Consider the following 16387-nt stretch of genomic DNA (forward strand, 5'->3'; position numbering starts at 1 on the left):
CAACCTTGGCTAACCCAATCAATTCCCTCTCATATGCAGCTAACTTATGGTGGTGTTGTCCCAACTGGCGGCTGAAATAAGCAATGGAGTGTCCCAATTGTTATAACACTGCCCCTATACCTCCCCCAGATGCATCACATTCCACCACAAAGTCTCCCTCAAAATTTGGTAATTGTAGGACTGGCGCTGAGGCTAAGGCCTCCTTTAACAGGTGAAACGCTTGTTCCGCTGAAGAAGACCAGTGGAAGGCATGTTTTTTGAGAAGAATGTTGAGTGGTGCTGCTATCTGGCCATAAGATTGGATAAATTTTCTGTAATATCCCGCTAGGCCCAAAAATCCCCTTAATGCTGTGATGGATGTGGGAATCGGCCAATTTGTTACTGCTTGTATCTTGCTCTGGTCAACTTTCACGCCCATAGCTAATATGACGTGGCCCAAATATGCCACCTCAGATGTACCCATAGAACATTTGGATTTATTCAAAACCAAATGATGAGAGCGTAGAATGGTAAATACCTGATGGAGGTGTTGGAGATGTTCTTCCCAATTTTTGTTGTAGACCAGAATGTCATCAAAAAATACTAACACATAGTTGCGGAGAAGCGATGAAAAGACCTCATTCATGAGGGCCTGAAAGGTGGAGGGTGCATTGGAGAGACCGAAGGGCATGACGAGGAACTAGAAATGATTGTGATGTGTGCGAAACGCAGTCTTCTCCACATCAGCTGGGTGAACTCTTATTTGATGATAGCCCTATTTCAAATCTAACTTGGTAAAAATTGTATCACCATGTAACTCATCCAGCAACTCATCCACGACTGGAATGGGGAACTTGTCTTTAATTGTCTGCAAGTTGAGTTGCCTATAGTCGACACAAAACCGCCATGATTTATCCTTTTTATGTACTAGTAACACTGGTGAGGAAAAAGGAGATCGACTGGGCTGGATCACTCCCTGAGCGAGCATATGCATGCACTGTCGTTCTATTTCATCTTTCTGTTTATGCGGGTAACGATAAGGCCGCACCACTACTGGACCAGTTCCCAACTTTAAATGAATGAGATGATCGCAGTGACGCACTGGTGGTAGACCCGTAGGGTCATGAAATAAATCCACAAATACTGTAAGTAAAGGAGCTAACTGACCATCACCATTGTGCTGAAGCTGTATAGTGTGAAGTGCGTTAGGGACCTGTGCCACAATACCTTGTAATGTAATCTAGCCCTGTGGTGTTGTAAATGTCATAGTCCAAGCCTAAAAGTCCCATAATATAGGTCTAATAACTGAAGCCATTTGACCCCGAGCACCAAATCAAATCCAGCCAAGGGAATGACTAGTAAGTCTGCCTGAAAGGAATGTCCCTCAATGGTGAAAGGGGTGTTTTCACATAACCCCACACTTGCAATTTTAGCCCCATTGGCCACTGAAACCGAGAGATCCCTTTGCTATTGAATTTCCAATCCCAATTGTTGCGCTGCTGGTTCACTGATAAAATTATGTGTGCTGCCCAAATCAACTAAAGCAAGTAGCATGAGATGGTGTAACCTGGCCTTTACCTGCATGGTATTAGAACTACGCAGGCCATGCATGGGATGGAGGGAGAGCTCTGGTTCTTGTTGTACCTCTTCAACAAATTCATTTTCAGGAAGCACTTCTGAATCTTCTTCCAACAGTTTAATACTGAATAAGCGTTTACAGGTATGTCCTGGAAGGAATTGTTCATCACAATTAAAACATAGGCCCTTGGCCTTTCTAGCTTCCATTTCCTGTTTAGTCAAAAATTTACGTGGCATAGTGTGTGGAGGCACACTGGTAGACTGATCTGCTCGGTTAGGGGCAGAGGACCCAAAACGTGGACCAGGTAATTCCCTGTATTCTGTTGTTCCAAAATGGTTTTCGGTATAAAGATTCTTTTAGAACTCTCTATTTGTGTTCCATAGCTCTGGCATAATTCATTGCTGAGTCCAAATCTGTCGGACCAAGTAATTCCACTTCCAATCTAACCGCCTCTGTCAATTCAACATTAAAAATCTGAACATGTAGGTGAGGAGGAACAAATTCATTGGCTCGGGCCAGCCTTTCTTGGAACATTTTTTGGTACACTTCTAAGGTGCCTGTCTGTTTATAGTTGATCAATTCCCCCACTGGGTTGCTGCTAGTTGGAGGTACAAACCTCAACTGGCAAGCATGTTTAAAGTGCAGCCAATCCTGAGTGGAATGGACATTTCATTAGTGATGGAACCACATGAGCGCTTCATCGAGCAAGTGGTAGGCGGCCAATGTAACCTTGTCCATTTCCACTGTTTGTTGATGATAGAAGAATTGTTCACATTTCGTGAACCATAGTAAAGGATCTTTAGAGCCATCATAAGTAGGAAAGTTAAGTTTAAAGTACCTTGGAACCGTGGTTGCTCCTTGTGCGTGAGTAGCCATGGGAATAGGTGGTTGGAGCAGTGGTGGATTTGGTGGTGGCGTGAATTGTGGGTAATGTACTGGTTGTGGTTGAAAATTGGTGGCTGGTGGTGGCGTTGGTGCTTGAATTGTAGCAAGTTGTCGGATGACTGTTTGGAGAGATGATTCCAACGTATGTAATGTATTATGGATGTGAGAAATTTTAGTACCTTGAAGAGTGGATCGTTGTTGAAGTTTTGAAAGTACTTGACGTATGTCCTCTAGAGAAGAGGAATCACCGAGCACGAGCCATGGATCTTGTCACCCTCCTCTCTTCTCTTCCTTCCATTACCTTGCTTGACGTTGAGATAGAATGATGGGATGATGAAGATTGAATTTCGGAAAAGAGAATTTCGGAAAGGAATTGGGGAAAAATGGGAGAGAGCTCGAAGGAGCTCTCGACCTGTTTATCTAATTTACTCTAGCTAAAGTAGATTCAATCGCTACCTTCTCATTACCCTAGCCGTCCCCTTAAATAGGGTTGAGGACGCCCAAAAGACTATAGACCCCTTGGGTCAATGGTTCAAACCAATAAATGCTAAACCAACCCAAACCAAAGACAAAACCAAATAAAAAACAATTACATGGAAATTGAAAAACACATTAATTAATTCCTACACCTGTTGGTAACTCGTGATACTATAGAGTCCATAAAAATGGAGGAACTGGTTTATAATCAAAAAGAGGTGGAAACTTACGCTTAGGTACATCACCATCAATAGGAAAGTTCCTATTTTCAACGACATTTTTCTCCTTTTCTTACTCCAACGATGCAGGGGCTGCCTTTACTAGAATCTCAACTTCTTTACCACTTCTTAAAATAATTGCACTTGCATTTTCACTTGGATTTACTACCATTTGAGAGGGTAATTTCCCCGAACTTTGCACCTCTAGCCTACTTATTACGGTTGCCATCTGGCCCATTTGATTGTCCAAACTTTGAATACTGGCTCTTGCCTCTTGTGGAAATTGTTTCGTCTCCTGTTGAAATCGTAAAGTATTAGTGGCAAGAGACTTAACAATATCTTCTAAAGACATACCAGTATTGGAAGTTTGGCCCGGTTGTTGTCTAGGAGGATATGGCTGCTTATATTGCTCGTAACCTGGGTGATTTTGAGTCGCAGACTGATTAACTTGTGAATTCCCATAGCTAAGGTTGGAATGATCCCTCCATCCCATGTTATACGTGATTGAATAGGGATCATACTTCCTTTGCGGTTGACCAGGAAAACCACCCGCTGCATTCACTTGCTCAGTGGACTCCTCTTGAAGAGTTGGGCACATATCGGTTGGATGCCCTACTATTGAACAAATCCCACAAGCCTTTGCCGTTTGCGTATTACCTAAAACCATTTGATGAACAAGAGAAGTTAAACTCGTAATTTTTTGTTCAAGGGAGGAAATATTTACCTCATTAACATTCTTAGATGGAAGGTCAAGCCAAGTGGCAAATTTTTGAGAATTGGCCGCAATATTTGCAATCAAGTTTCTCGCAGCCTCGGGAGTTTTATCCACCAAAGATCCTCCAGTAGCAGCATCAATCATGCTCCTATCAGTGGATAAAAGACCCTCATAGAAATATTGAATAAGAAGTTGCTCGCTAATCTGATGATGGGGGCAGCTTGCACATAATTTCTTGAAACGTTCCCAGTATTCGTATAGGGACTCTCTATTATGCTGCCTTACACCGCAAATTTCTTTTCGAATGTTGGTCGCCCTTGAAGTTGGGAAATATTTCTCTAAAAATAATCTCTTCATGTCGTCCCATGTGGAAATACTCTCGAAGGGTAGATAATAGAGCCAATCCTTAGCAGAATCCTTCAAAGAAAACGGAAAGGCTCATAATTTAATTTGCTCTTCAGTCACCCACGTGGGTTTCATATTCGCGCATACCACATGAAACTCCTTTAGATGTTGTTATGATCCTGGGTTGAGTGTTTGGTTTCCGCTACCTACCAGGCCGGTTTTTTGGGTATTATTGGCTAGGTGTTTAACATTTGGTATCAGATCCACTACTTACGTTGCGAGTTCGAATCCCGGAGGGGGCGACCTAGCGGTGTCGCTAGAGTGGGCTGCCATGGACATTGGCTCGTAATGGAGGAGCTTGTTGAGCGTCGGCTCATAAGAGCTTGAGGGCAAGCACTTTCTCCAAGGGGTATCTGATGTTATATTCCTGGGCTAAGTGCTTGGCTTTCCGTTACCTACCAGATCGGTCTTTTGGGTAGTATTGGCTAGGTGCTTAAGAAATGCTTATGACGATCTTCACCTAAAAGACCATGAAAAGTGGGCAAAAGATGTATTAGTCCAAATTTTAATTCAAATGTAGTAGTAGCATCTAAAGTAGGGAACACTATGCATAAGGGTTGTTGATTCAAATCATGGGCTGCAAGCTCTTTCAAAGTTTGATTTCCAGCCATGACTTCCTCCTCCTCTAAACCAGATTTGCTAACAAATGGGGAATCAAGAGCTGGATTGTTCACAACCAAAAATAAAACCTATGTTCCAAAAAATATATGTAGCAATGTGAGTAAGGATCTTTCCCACTAAGAATGATTAGCCTAATCTTATGCTTCATGAACAAGGATGTAGGGGGGGGGGGGGGGGGGGGGGGGAAGGTGTTGCGGGGAGTTGTGTTTAATGAAAACACTTTTAATAAAAACAACTAAGAAACAATTCAAATTAATGGATTGAAATCAATCAAAAGAACAAACCTTGGTCTAAGTCAACATCCACCATCAGAATTTCACAACTGATCATCAATGCAAGTATATATCAATTCGCACTTGAGTATTAACCGTTGGAATTATCTTCCTATCTCTCCTTAGTCATAGTTAATTAGAAAATAAATGATCCAGTTAACCCTAAGTACTAAATAACCCAAGACCAAGCGCTAAAGGTTTAATCTAGCAGCATCCTTAAGAATTAGAGAGATCGATGAAACTAAACAACACAAGCACAAGTAGCTGCATTTAATTTAGTCCAGAGTTCTTCTTAAGATCTAATAATTCCTTATGCAGAAAATCATCAAATCTCAATTGCTTCACAAGTTAGAGGGATCAAACAATTACGGATTTGACTCAGCAGCAGATTGCAATGAGTAATAAACTAGTAGACCCAACTGGCATTGCTCTATACTCCAGTCATAACCCATGCTGGATGTAGGGCACACTCCTATCTTATGTCAGTACTGGGTCTATACACAATGCTCAGAAGTATAATAAAACTCCTCCTTCACCGTGTCTAAACCCTAGACATTGATTCTCAACTGGTAGGAGTAATCAATGTCGGGTAACATAGATGTAGTAATAAGCTCCTCCATCACGGTGTCCCAACCCGAGACACCGACTCTCAAAGGTAGATGTTGAATTTATAAAAAAGAGAAATACTTCATTGACTTATTATAATTAGAGTACATGTACCTCTATTATATAGAGGAAGGTAGTAGAGTGCAATTTCAATTAAACTAGCATTGTCCCAATTACACCCAAACTCTAACAGTTAAAGATAAGTCTTACCATAATTAAATAATTCAATATAAATAGAAGACAAACGTAACTCAAACTAGAACTTTTCTATGATGACGTGACCATAAGATAAAGATGTCCGCTCATGGCTATCTTTGTGGGTCCTTATTGAAATTTTAACTAGCTTGTGGTTATCTTTGTGAGTTCCACTTGATCTTCCAACTTACGTGATAAGGATGCCAACTCGTGGCAATCATGGTGTGTCCTAATTCTTATGGAATTGGGACCATCTTACAATACTCTTAAATAAGTGGGCCTTCCTTGGTTGTGTGGGCTTGAGCCCATCTTCCAACACTCCTCCTCAAGCTGGAGGTGAGAGAACATCATGAACTCCCAGTTTGCTGCAAATGATGTATAGGATTTTTTTGTATAAAATGGCAAACCTCCGACCCATCGTACAATACTCTTAGATATGTGGGCCTCATAAGATCTTTTTGAATAAAATGTCAGTCCTCTGGTCTATCTTACAATACTCTTAGATATGAGGGCCTTCCTTCCAAAACTCCCCCTCATGCTAGTGGCTCTTCCATGAGGCCCATCTGGCATAAGAAAAGTGAGAGTAAAATCACTGCAAGTTGTATGACTTTGCTCCATACTGCAGTATGGCACACTCCTATCTTCTGTAGGTAGTGGGTCCATACACTCAGAACTGTAATAAAACTCCTCTATCACTGTGTCCCTCCACAGGACAACAAATCTCAAGTGGTAGGAGTAATAAATTCCAATCTAGGGGGGAATAATATAGATGTAGTAATAAGCTCTTCCATCACGGTGATGTAACATAGATGTAGTATTAAGCTCATTCATCACGGTGTCCCAACTTGGGCACCGACTCTCATAGGTAAAAATTAACAGGTAGTAGATGTAGTAATAAGCTCATCTATCACGGTGTCTCAACCGTTGCAACACTCATAAGGTTACAATAAGGGTTGGCCCAAAGATATTTGTGAAAGTCAAATAAAGGATGATATGATAAAGGATACTGAGGCCACCTCTTCTTCAATAATAATGTCTCATCCAAAGAGACACAATAGCAACAGGTGAAAATGGGCTTGGGCCCTTATAACACGAACCAAAATAATAAACTTTGCAAAAGGACCCATGAAATAATCCGATGCAAAAATTTCTTCTTAGATGCAAAAACTTTATCTTTTGTGCTCCCCCTTTCTTGAATATTTTGGTCACATACAACTTACCACGACACCCCATCGCTTATTTCAGCTGCCATTTGGGACAACACCACCACAAGTTAGCCGCATATGAGAGGGAACTGATTGGGTTAGCCAAGGTTGTCCAACATTGGCGGCCTTATCTCTGGGGACGACCATTTCTCATTCGTACAGATCATTGCAGCCTCAAGTATCATCTTGAACAACGCCTCACCACATCACCACAGCAGCATTGGTTGACTAAACTCATGGGCTTCAATTTTACAGTACAATATAAGCCAGGCAGTTTGAATTTGGGAGCTGATGCCTTGTCTCGTCGGGACATTCCAGAACCACACGTTTATGCTATCAGCAACCCACGTTCACTTTTTTTGGATTCTATTCTAGAGGAGACACATCAATATCCAGAACTTATTTCATTATATCAGGATATTCAGCAAGGGACAACAGCTCATCATTGGACGATTCAGGATCGTCTTATCCTGTACAAAAACAAGATTTTTATGCATCACACGTCCCCACTTCTTCACACCATTCTGTCTTCTATCCATGATAGCACACATGAGGGTCGACAAAAAACATATTTCCTAATCAGTCGGGAATTTTATTGGAGGGGTATGAAGAGCACGATTGTTGATTATGTAGCTGCTTGTCAGATTTGTCAATGAAACAAAGCCAAATCTTTAAGTCCTGCCGGCCTACTACAACCACTGCAGCTACCATCTCAAATCTGGTCCGACATTTCAACGGACTTCATTGATGGCCTTCCCACTTCATCAGGTAAATCAGTGATATTAGTTGTGGTTGACCGTTTTTCAAAATATGGTCACTTCATTGCTTTGGCGCATCCATATACTGCTGCTCAGGTAGCTCACTTATTTATGGACCACATTGTCTGATTACACGAGATTCCAGCATCCATTATCAATGACAGGGATGTCATTTTTACCAGTACCTTTTGGAAAGAATTATTCAAGTTACAGGGCACCCAATTGGCATTCTCTTCTGCATATCACCCACAGACTGACGAAAAATTGAGGTCGTCAATCGCATGATTGAAATGTACCTTCGCGGTTTTGTGGGGGACTCACCTAAATGGTGGGTTAAGTGGCTTTCCCGGGCAGAATTTTGCTATAACACCTCTTACCATAGCGCACTGGGAACTACTCCTTTCAGGGTAGTTTATGGTAGAGATCCACCTCGTTTGTTATCCTATGAACCAGGGGCATCCAAAGTTTTCACTTTGGACCAAGCGTTAGCTGAAAGAGACACTATGCTCACTGAGGTACGTACTTACCTCCAGGAGGCCCAACACTCTATGAAGTTCTATTATGATAAGAAGCACCGCGAGGTCTATTATTCCCCAGAAGATTGTGTGGTTAAAGCTCCAACACTACCGCCAGCTGTCACTGATTGCCTCCAAGTACCACAAGCTTTCTCCGAAATATTATGGTCCATTTCAGGTGTTGGACCACATTGGCACCGTGGCCTATCGCTTGCAGCTACCACCCGAGGCAAAGATACATAATGTATTTCACGTCTCCCAACTGAAGGCGTTCCAGGGCGACTCTCCCCTGCTGCACACCCCTCTGCCACCACTCTTTGAGGGTCATGTCCTTTCTACTCCAGCTCAGGTATTGCAGGCACGCCACATACAGGGCGATTGGGAAATTCTCGTCCAGTGGGCAGATGCAGACCCCAACGATACTACATGGGAGCCATTATCAACATTTCGGCTTCTCTACCCTTCCTTCGAGCTTGAGGACAAGCTCTTTCTCCAGGAGGGGGGTGATGTTATGGACTCAATAGCATCACGTGTTACCAGCAGGCATAGGAATTAATTAATGTGATTTTCAATTTTCATGTAATTGATTTGGTTTGATTTTTGGTTTGGTTTGGTTTACAATTTATTTGGCTTGAACCAGTGACACAGGGTCTAAAGTGTATTTGGCGTCCTCAACCCTATTTAAGGGGACGACTAGGTTAATAAAGGTAGCGATTGAGTTAGTAAATTAGTCTAGAGTAATTTAGATAGCAGGTCGAGAGCTCCTTCAAGCTCTCCCCCATTTTTCCCCAATTCCCCTTTCCAAAATTCTTTCTTCATCACTCCATCAATCTACCTTTATGTCAAGAAAGGCAATGGAAGGAAGAGAAGAGAGGAGGGTGACAAGATCCATGGCACATGAGGATCCTAACAGGAAGACAGAGACAGAAACACCAAAGGAGACAACTACGAAGATAAACTTCCAACCAGCTAAGTACTTCCAAAGATAAATGGATGGACGAGAATGGCGGATGACCAATAATAGCAGTAAGTTACCAAAGCTTGTAATCAGGATGGTTTCCGAATGAAGATGCCAATGAAACAATGGCTGTTGCAAACCAAATGGAATTCAGTAATCTTCATTGGCTTGGATGCAACTTTCCGAAAGTGTTAACCAGAGAGATCAGCAACATCTAAAATAGAGAAGCCATATTTCTGGATTGAAAGCATAACATGATATCCCATCAATATTCTTCGAGTACTTATGTAGCAACCTTGTTGATAATCAACAATAATAACGTAGAATCACTTCCTGGATTCTACAAAGAGCAGTGCGCCAACATTGAGTCCGAGCAACGGCAACAATAGCAACAAGCAGAAGGCAGAGTAATGCTGTGCAGCAGGAGAAGAGAAAAGTTGAAGAAGTTGATTATCATATTTGCAGTAGTTGTCTCTTTCACAAGATTCTTCTTTATATAAACCTCAGGGAAAAACCTCTTTCAAGAAAGTGTCCATGCCCATCACACCTCCTAAAATCCCAATATCATAATGAAAACATCAAACCTTTTGTCGATGAGATGAGACCACACATAAGGATCCGCCATGTAAGTTTGGCAGTGAACTCCTTTCTACCAGTGCCAATGGAAGAAATGATTACTGACGACATGTCGACTCTCTTCTTTTTTGGGAAAAGAAGAAGATCCAATAGTGAAGGAAAGAAGACAGAATCACTACTAAGAAAAGAGCAAGAAGAGTGAATCAGTGCAACTGCTCATCACCCAAGAGTTCTCAACAAATTTTTCCCGAGTCTCTATACAAAAACTCAGACGATCACACAATTCACAACATTCTGGACTGGATCATTATGCTCGAGTCAATCTCAAAGCATGGTCAACACTAGAAGGGAGTCAAATACCTGATCTTCAACACCATAGGACTCCATAAAATTATTCTTAGAGTCTACTTGATAGTAGGCAGCAACAATAATCTTTATAGCAACAAAATTTCAGAACTCATAGATTCAGAAGGACAACAGAAATAATCCGAGCATATAGCAAGATTGGAATTCTAAAAACTCATGGCTACGAGTCCTGCAAATTAATGACTACTCTGATACAATGTTGACTTTCAGGACTGTGTGGATTACATCATGGAGAAAGAAGAAGAACACATGTTGGGGAAAAAAGAGGAGGAAGAATGGGATTCTTGATATAGTCCAAACCCTCCCCTTAAGCTCTATTTATAATTGATAAAATTATAATATTATAATTATACCCTTCACCCTAGTAAGAGTGAAGAAGAAATAGAAAACATAAACTATTTACATCAATGACACCCTAATTACATCATATCTTCCAACAAGAAAAAAAACTTATATTGGTGACAAGGTCCTTGACCAAGGTAGTGGAAAGAAGAGAGGAAGAAAAATGAGGAGAAGAAAGGAGAAGCGAGAAAGAAAAGAAAACTCGGCTAGAAAGATGGAGAGGAAGCTTGGGAGAGGAGACAATTCTAAGGGTGAATTTGAGAGAGAAGAGGGGAGACTTAATGATCTACCCTTTGCCTTGAGCCTCTATTTATAGTTTATGAAAGAATGCTACAATGACTATAATGCCCTTAGGACTACAAGGTTTCAAAAGAAAAAAGACATAAGTGGACATACATCATCTTCTTTAATTACACCCTTGTGCCATCCTTATGAGAAGACCTTCAAATTACCTCTTTTACCTCCTCCTTGACGTGGGGGAGATATTTACTTTGATGCCACTTCGAGATGTCTTCCAACATCTAACATGTTTGAAATTTTGTATATGATAATTTAAAACATGTGTAAATGCAATATATGCCATAAAGCTTCAGTTTATCATTGTACCTTAAGAGAAGGAATTTAGAACGCTCTCTTACTTAGTGATTGAGTTTTGATATACATCAATGACTCCTAAACTCTAGTTTTCATATTGTTTTCTTCTTCAAGAGTGCTTCTTCAAGAGTTGTCTTTCAATGATGCTCGAGGTCTTGAGTAGGCTTGTTTGTTTTGAGGCTTTAAAACTTGAAATGCATGTCTCTTGAAGGTAAAGTATCTAAAATACTTAGTTTAAAAATTGCTAGCTCTATTAAATTTTTTTATCATGAAAATCATTAAGGGAGTCAACCTATGGTCAACAATATGATGCAACAACAATTTTTTTTGGAAGAGAACCATACCTAATGTGGTTGTGCAATTACAAGGCTTGAAGTTGGAATTTGAAAAGACTAGGAGGACATCAAAGGAAGCATACAACAAAACATTAACTGATCAATAGCCTTTATGAATTTTTTCCAACACCTTGCTTCTTTCAGTGGTTGAAAGTGACGCCTCCCTTGCAAGCTAACTTTTTTTTTTAGAACAGTTTGATAGAAACCCTAGAATCCCTTGACGTGGGGGGATTAGTCAACAAACTGGAAATTTGATCTTCATCTTCATCTTCATCTCATGCATCTACATGATCTTCATCTTCAAAATGGGTGTTAGTGTAGACAAGTTCCTGTTCGAAATCTTCGAAATAGGGTGTTAGTGTGGACAAGATCATCTTCATCTTCATCTTCATCTTTGAAATTTTATTAATTATAAAAATAAGTTAATTAAACCAATATTTTAATTACCACTATTAAATCACTAATATAATAGAGTAAATAAAAAATAAATATGATTAATGAATAAAAAAGTATTATATTAATAACATAAGATAGATTTTTTTCATGGTATTAATTAATAATATATTTTCACAAAATTAAAAGTAATTAATTAATAAAATACATACTTTAATTATATTTTATTTACCAGAGACTTAAATATGAAGTTTAATATAGTAATAAAATTGATATAGTGTTGGGTTTAGTCAGTCGCTGAACCGGCGCCACATTAATTTTTTCCTAACTTAGGAAAATCAAAATTTCCAACAGTGTCTTCTTCCCACGGCGCCGAAAAACCAGAGATCACGACGAACAAAGAAAATCAATCCAGGCAGCAAATCAAACTCCAATCGAATTTACGGAACAGATCAATACGGCTTGTCCTCAAGCTCGAAAGTAGGGTCTGTATGCCGACGTCCCCACTTGTGCCCAAGTAGCATCCGCGATAGCTATGTCCACCCTCTGGAAGCCCAAAATTGGAGCTTATTTTATTTATTTATTTATTTTTATTTTTAGTTGGCCCGGTCCAAGTTGGCCTGGGTTGACTCGGTTCAATAAGCCCGATCCGGCGCGTGACTCAGCGTACTGTGCTGATTAAATTCTCCTTACTTAGGAAAATTGTAATCGGAAGCCTCTTCCTCCTTCTGCAGAAATTTCGCCGATGAGTCGTTTGCCGCTGTGCTGCCGAGATGGAGGTTGAGCGAAAATGTCACCGACGGAGTCTCCTGCTTCTCCGATGGCGAATCGCAGTCGTTGGGGCTTCACTGTGTGGAGAGTTTTCGAGACGGAGGGCTCTCAAAAACCTGTTAAGCTCTGTTCTCAGCCCCCCGGAATAGAGAACCCTTGCGAAAATTTAGCTGACAGAGTCTCCTGCTTCTCCGGTGGTGAATCGCAGTCCGTTGGAGCTTCGCCATTTGGAGAGTTTCAGAGACAGAGGGCGGGAGAGAGGGAGGAAAAAAGAGAAATGAGGACGCGCAAGAGAGGGGGTGCGAGGAGAGAGAGGGAAAAAAAAAGGGAAGCCCGCGCGCGTCCTTCATCTCAAAGAAGATCAAATATGGCATTCTTTGAGATGAAGGATTTTAAACCGTGGAGTTGAATGACCGCTTCATCCCCTGCATCCAAATGAAATGTCATCTGCGCTCCACTAACGACTTCATCTGTTGAAGGGCGTCATGCGGTTGAAGATAATCTCGGACTTCAAGTTGACTAACACCACCCTTCCCCCCCTCATGTTAGATTCTAGAATTTCATACTTGAAAGGCTTAAGGTTGAAGAGGAGAAGAAAAAGAAATAAGTAGAAGAAAGAAGTGGTGGAGCAAAGAGAGGAGCTAAACAAAAGAGGAAAAGAGGAGATATAGGGCAAAGAGAAGAGAGGTCAAATATTAGTGTGCCTTCCTCTTTATATTTTATCTATAAGAAAGGGTTAGAAACCCTAATACATGATAATGAAAAGGAACTTAAAACCCTTCATAATTATAAGTTACGCCACTTAACTACTTAATTACAAGATATGCCATCAATACTTCTTCAACAATAATCAACATAGAGTTATTTTTGGTAGTTTTATTTAATAACATTGTATGGTTTGTATTTATATGATTGCATGATTTTCATAATATATTTAATTAATAACTTAAGAGTGAGAATTTAGATGTTAAAAAAGTAAGCATTTAATATTATAAAATTTAGAATTTGATTAAGTATTTTATTTATATGTATATATAATTAAAAATAACCTTAGTTTAAAATTTTAATTATTTCTTAAGTTACAAAAGTCGAAATTTATCTTAGCTAGAGTATTTTATTAATAATTCCTTCTGCAGTTTCTACTATAATTTTTAATAAGCACACTAACATAGAAGGTACTTTCCATTGTATTCTCTAATAAACACACTAATACAAAAAAATACATTCTCTAGGAAAAATAGATCACCCTAGAATTTGCTTTCACTTTCTCTTTCTCATGGTGATCAACTTTACAAGTGCATTAACCTCCTTAACAAAGAACAAATTTTTGAGTAAAAAAACGGCTAGTTATTTTGCCAATCCTCATTTAACATGCTCTCAAACTTCCTCAAGCCTTTAAATGATTCGTAACAGCCCTTGCAGTTTTTGCTTTTATCAGTACAGGTTGTGTTAGTTCCTGCAAAAAGTGGTTTTAGCGACAAATTTTTGCATACTACAAGGGACGGGATTCACAGAATCGGGTTCACTTTTCTATGATCAGTCTCGTGAGTCAGGATGGGATTATTTCATCAGTTAAGCGAGGATCTTCTCCAGAAGTTCTGTATAAATCTCGCAAAGCAAGGTAATTCTAATTGCTTCAAATCACTAAAAGGCTTACTGCTTCTAACATAAGTTCGAAGTTTCTCGGTTTGTTAATATTTTGTCAGCTGTCTTAAGAGTGTGTAGGTGATCCAACCCTTATAAGGTACGCAACCGGGATGGATCCGGACAAACAAACGGTCCTGCTACAAATCTGCATATGACAAACTGTAGTTTTCGATTGAAAGAACGACCTCATTTTCTCTTAATTATTCTCTCAAGTAAACAATGAAGGTTTTGGTAATAATTTTTACAGGTTTAATTCATTTAGGTGTCCTACAGTCAACTTTTCTCGACTGGAAGGGAATTTCAATTTGAATTCCTATTACGTAATAATCTCTCTTTTCGGATCACTACTACTGCGTCACTCTGTCGCCGACGAACAGTCATGCTCTTAAACATGTAATCTTGTTATTTCTACATTTCTGGGTTCCATCGTGAACCATTATTAACGAATCAATCTTCTCCTCGAATGAAATTTCATCTGCAGTCAGGTAGGAGTGAGTTAAGAGCATACCGAAAGTAAGTCCACACTGCCTGGGTACAAATGAACACTCTTGTGTTTAGGCATCTTCAGTTCTGCTTAGTCAAGCTCTGTAATGGCTGTATCTGAAATTTGTCTCTTTTAAAAACTTCTCCATCAAACTTGTCTTAAGCTATGTGGTCACCCTTCATTAAACAACCATATCCATCATCTTCGCCCTCCAATCAATGCCAACCAATTAATTAAACCATTCTGGATACCATAACAATAAATGGATCATTCTTTAATTTTTCTGTCATTATCCTTGATAACATAAAATCAACGCCTTACCCTTCATCATCATCTTCAGCACCACCAACGTCCAATTCGCTCTCCCCCCCATGGAAGATGCTTTCAGCCCTCCATTGCAGTCGCCGGCGCCGGTCGTCCCCGCTTACAGAAGCACGATTTCGCCGTTTTACTACAGCCTGCTGGGGATTGCATCCATTGCACTCATACTTCTTGCTTACAACATCGTCGTTGTCGGATGGTGCTGGCAGCACCACCGTGCCCGCCGGAGACTCAACCAATCTAACCAAAATGAATTGAATGTGTCCAAATCCGTGGAGGGGATTCCCATGTACAAGTATCGGAAAGAGGAGATACTGGTTCAAGCTTCTCAGCAGGAGTGCTCGGTGTGCTTATCGGTTTTTGTCGAAGGGGAGGATATCCGGCAGATGCCCAAGTGCAAGCACCTCTTCCACGCGGACTGCATAGATATGTGGCTGTACTCGCATTCCAACTGCCCCATTTGCCGCGCGGACGTGTTGGTTCCACCGGCATTCCGCGGCCGGAACGCGTCAAGGGAAGCTTTGACTAACTTCGGTAACATGGTTTAAATTCTCTGCTGCTTTAGAGAATCCAGCTTTTGCCCACCGACATGCCATAAAGAGAGAAGAAGCGCCAGTAACCAGCTTTGAGTGTACTCAGTAATTGATCAGCTGATTAATTGTCATCAGGACAATACCAAAACACAGTAGTATCATTTTGTAGAGCCACAACACGAAAGTACAGCTAGTTCCATGTGTATATCTTATGAACACAGCAACAAAATTTCAACTTTCAAAGGAGCACCAGCTGCCATTCCATTTGTGTTTTAAATGAGTTCGGATTTGTTATTCCAATAGGACTAACAGAAGATGATCTATAAAATCATAGGCATCGCTTGTCATAGGTTTCACTATCCCGGTTTAAAGAAAGCCAAGGTCCTTATATAGATCATAGGTGTGGAACAGTAAATCCGATCTCGTTTTTATTGAACAAGGAAAAATATCACCAACGGTGTATTTTGTGTAGAGCATTGCATATAAGGTAAAATTCATCTCATTTTTACAGTTATGAGGAGTAAAATGTTGTCTCAATTACAAGAGTTAAAAACCAATTTTTCAAACAGCCACTCTTAGTGGAGCAGAAAGTGGCCTTTAGCAGTTCAGGGCTGGCAAAATCAAGATTCTATGTGAT

General features: G+C 40.3%; 2 protein-coding genes and 1 non-coding gene across 3 annotated transcripts; 2 read left to right on the top strand and 1 right to left on the bottom strand.

Annotated features, from left to right (window-relative positions):
- Positions 1-3211: 3211 nt before the first annotated feature.
- Positions 3212-4210, bottom strand: LOC137965296 (uncharacterized). Its single transcript, XM_068811619.1, has one exon. It carries the CDS (start codon positions 4208-4210, stop codon positions 3212-3214), a length of 999 nt encoding a protein of 332 aa, XP_068667720.1.
- LOC137966758 (small nucleolar RNA R71) lies at positions 4056-4162 on the top strand. Its single transcript, XR_011116250.1, has one exon. It is a non-coding gene; the product is annotated as a small nucleolar RNA R71 (small nucleolar RNA).
- An 11057-nt stretch (positions 4211-15267) lies between the features above and the next one.
- On the top strand, positions 15268-15765 carry LOC137965297 (RING-H2 finger protein ATL52-like). Its single transcript, XM_068811620.1, has one exon. It carries the CDS (start codon positions 15268-15270, stop codon positions 15763-15765), a length of 498 nt encoding a protein of 165 aa, XP_068667721.1.
- The last annotated feature ends 622 nt before the right edge of the window (positions 15766-16387 follow it).

The sequence above is a fragment of the Aristolochia californica genome, unplaced genomic scaffold (assembly GCF_029961685.1).
Source record: "Aristolochia californica isolate CCGP_79_NKW_82.1479 unplaced genomic scaffold, dmAriCali1.0.hap1 SCAF_5, whole genome shotgun sequence".
In the NCBI taxonomy this organism is placed as follows: Eukaryota; Viridiplantae; Streptophyta; class Magnoliopsida; order Piperales; family Aristolochiaceae; genus Aristolochia; species Aristolochia californica.

Excerpts from the sequence above, each read along its gene's own strand:
- LOC137965296 (XM_068811619.1), bottom strand. The coding sequence starts at position 4,210 with ATGAAGAGATTATTTTTAGAGAAATATTTCCCAACTTCAAGGGCGACC.
- LOC137965297 (XM_068811620.1), top strand. The coding sequence starts at position 15,268 with ATGGAAGATGCTTTCAGCCCTCCATTGCAGTCGCCGGCGCCGGTCGTC.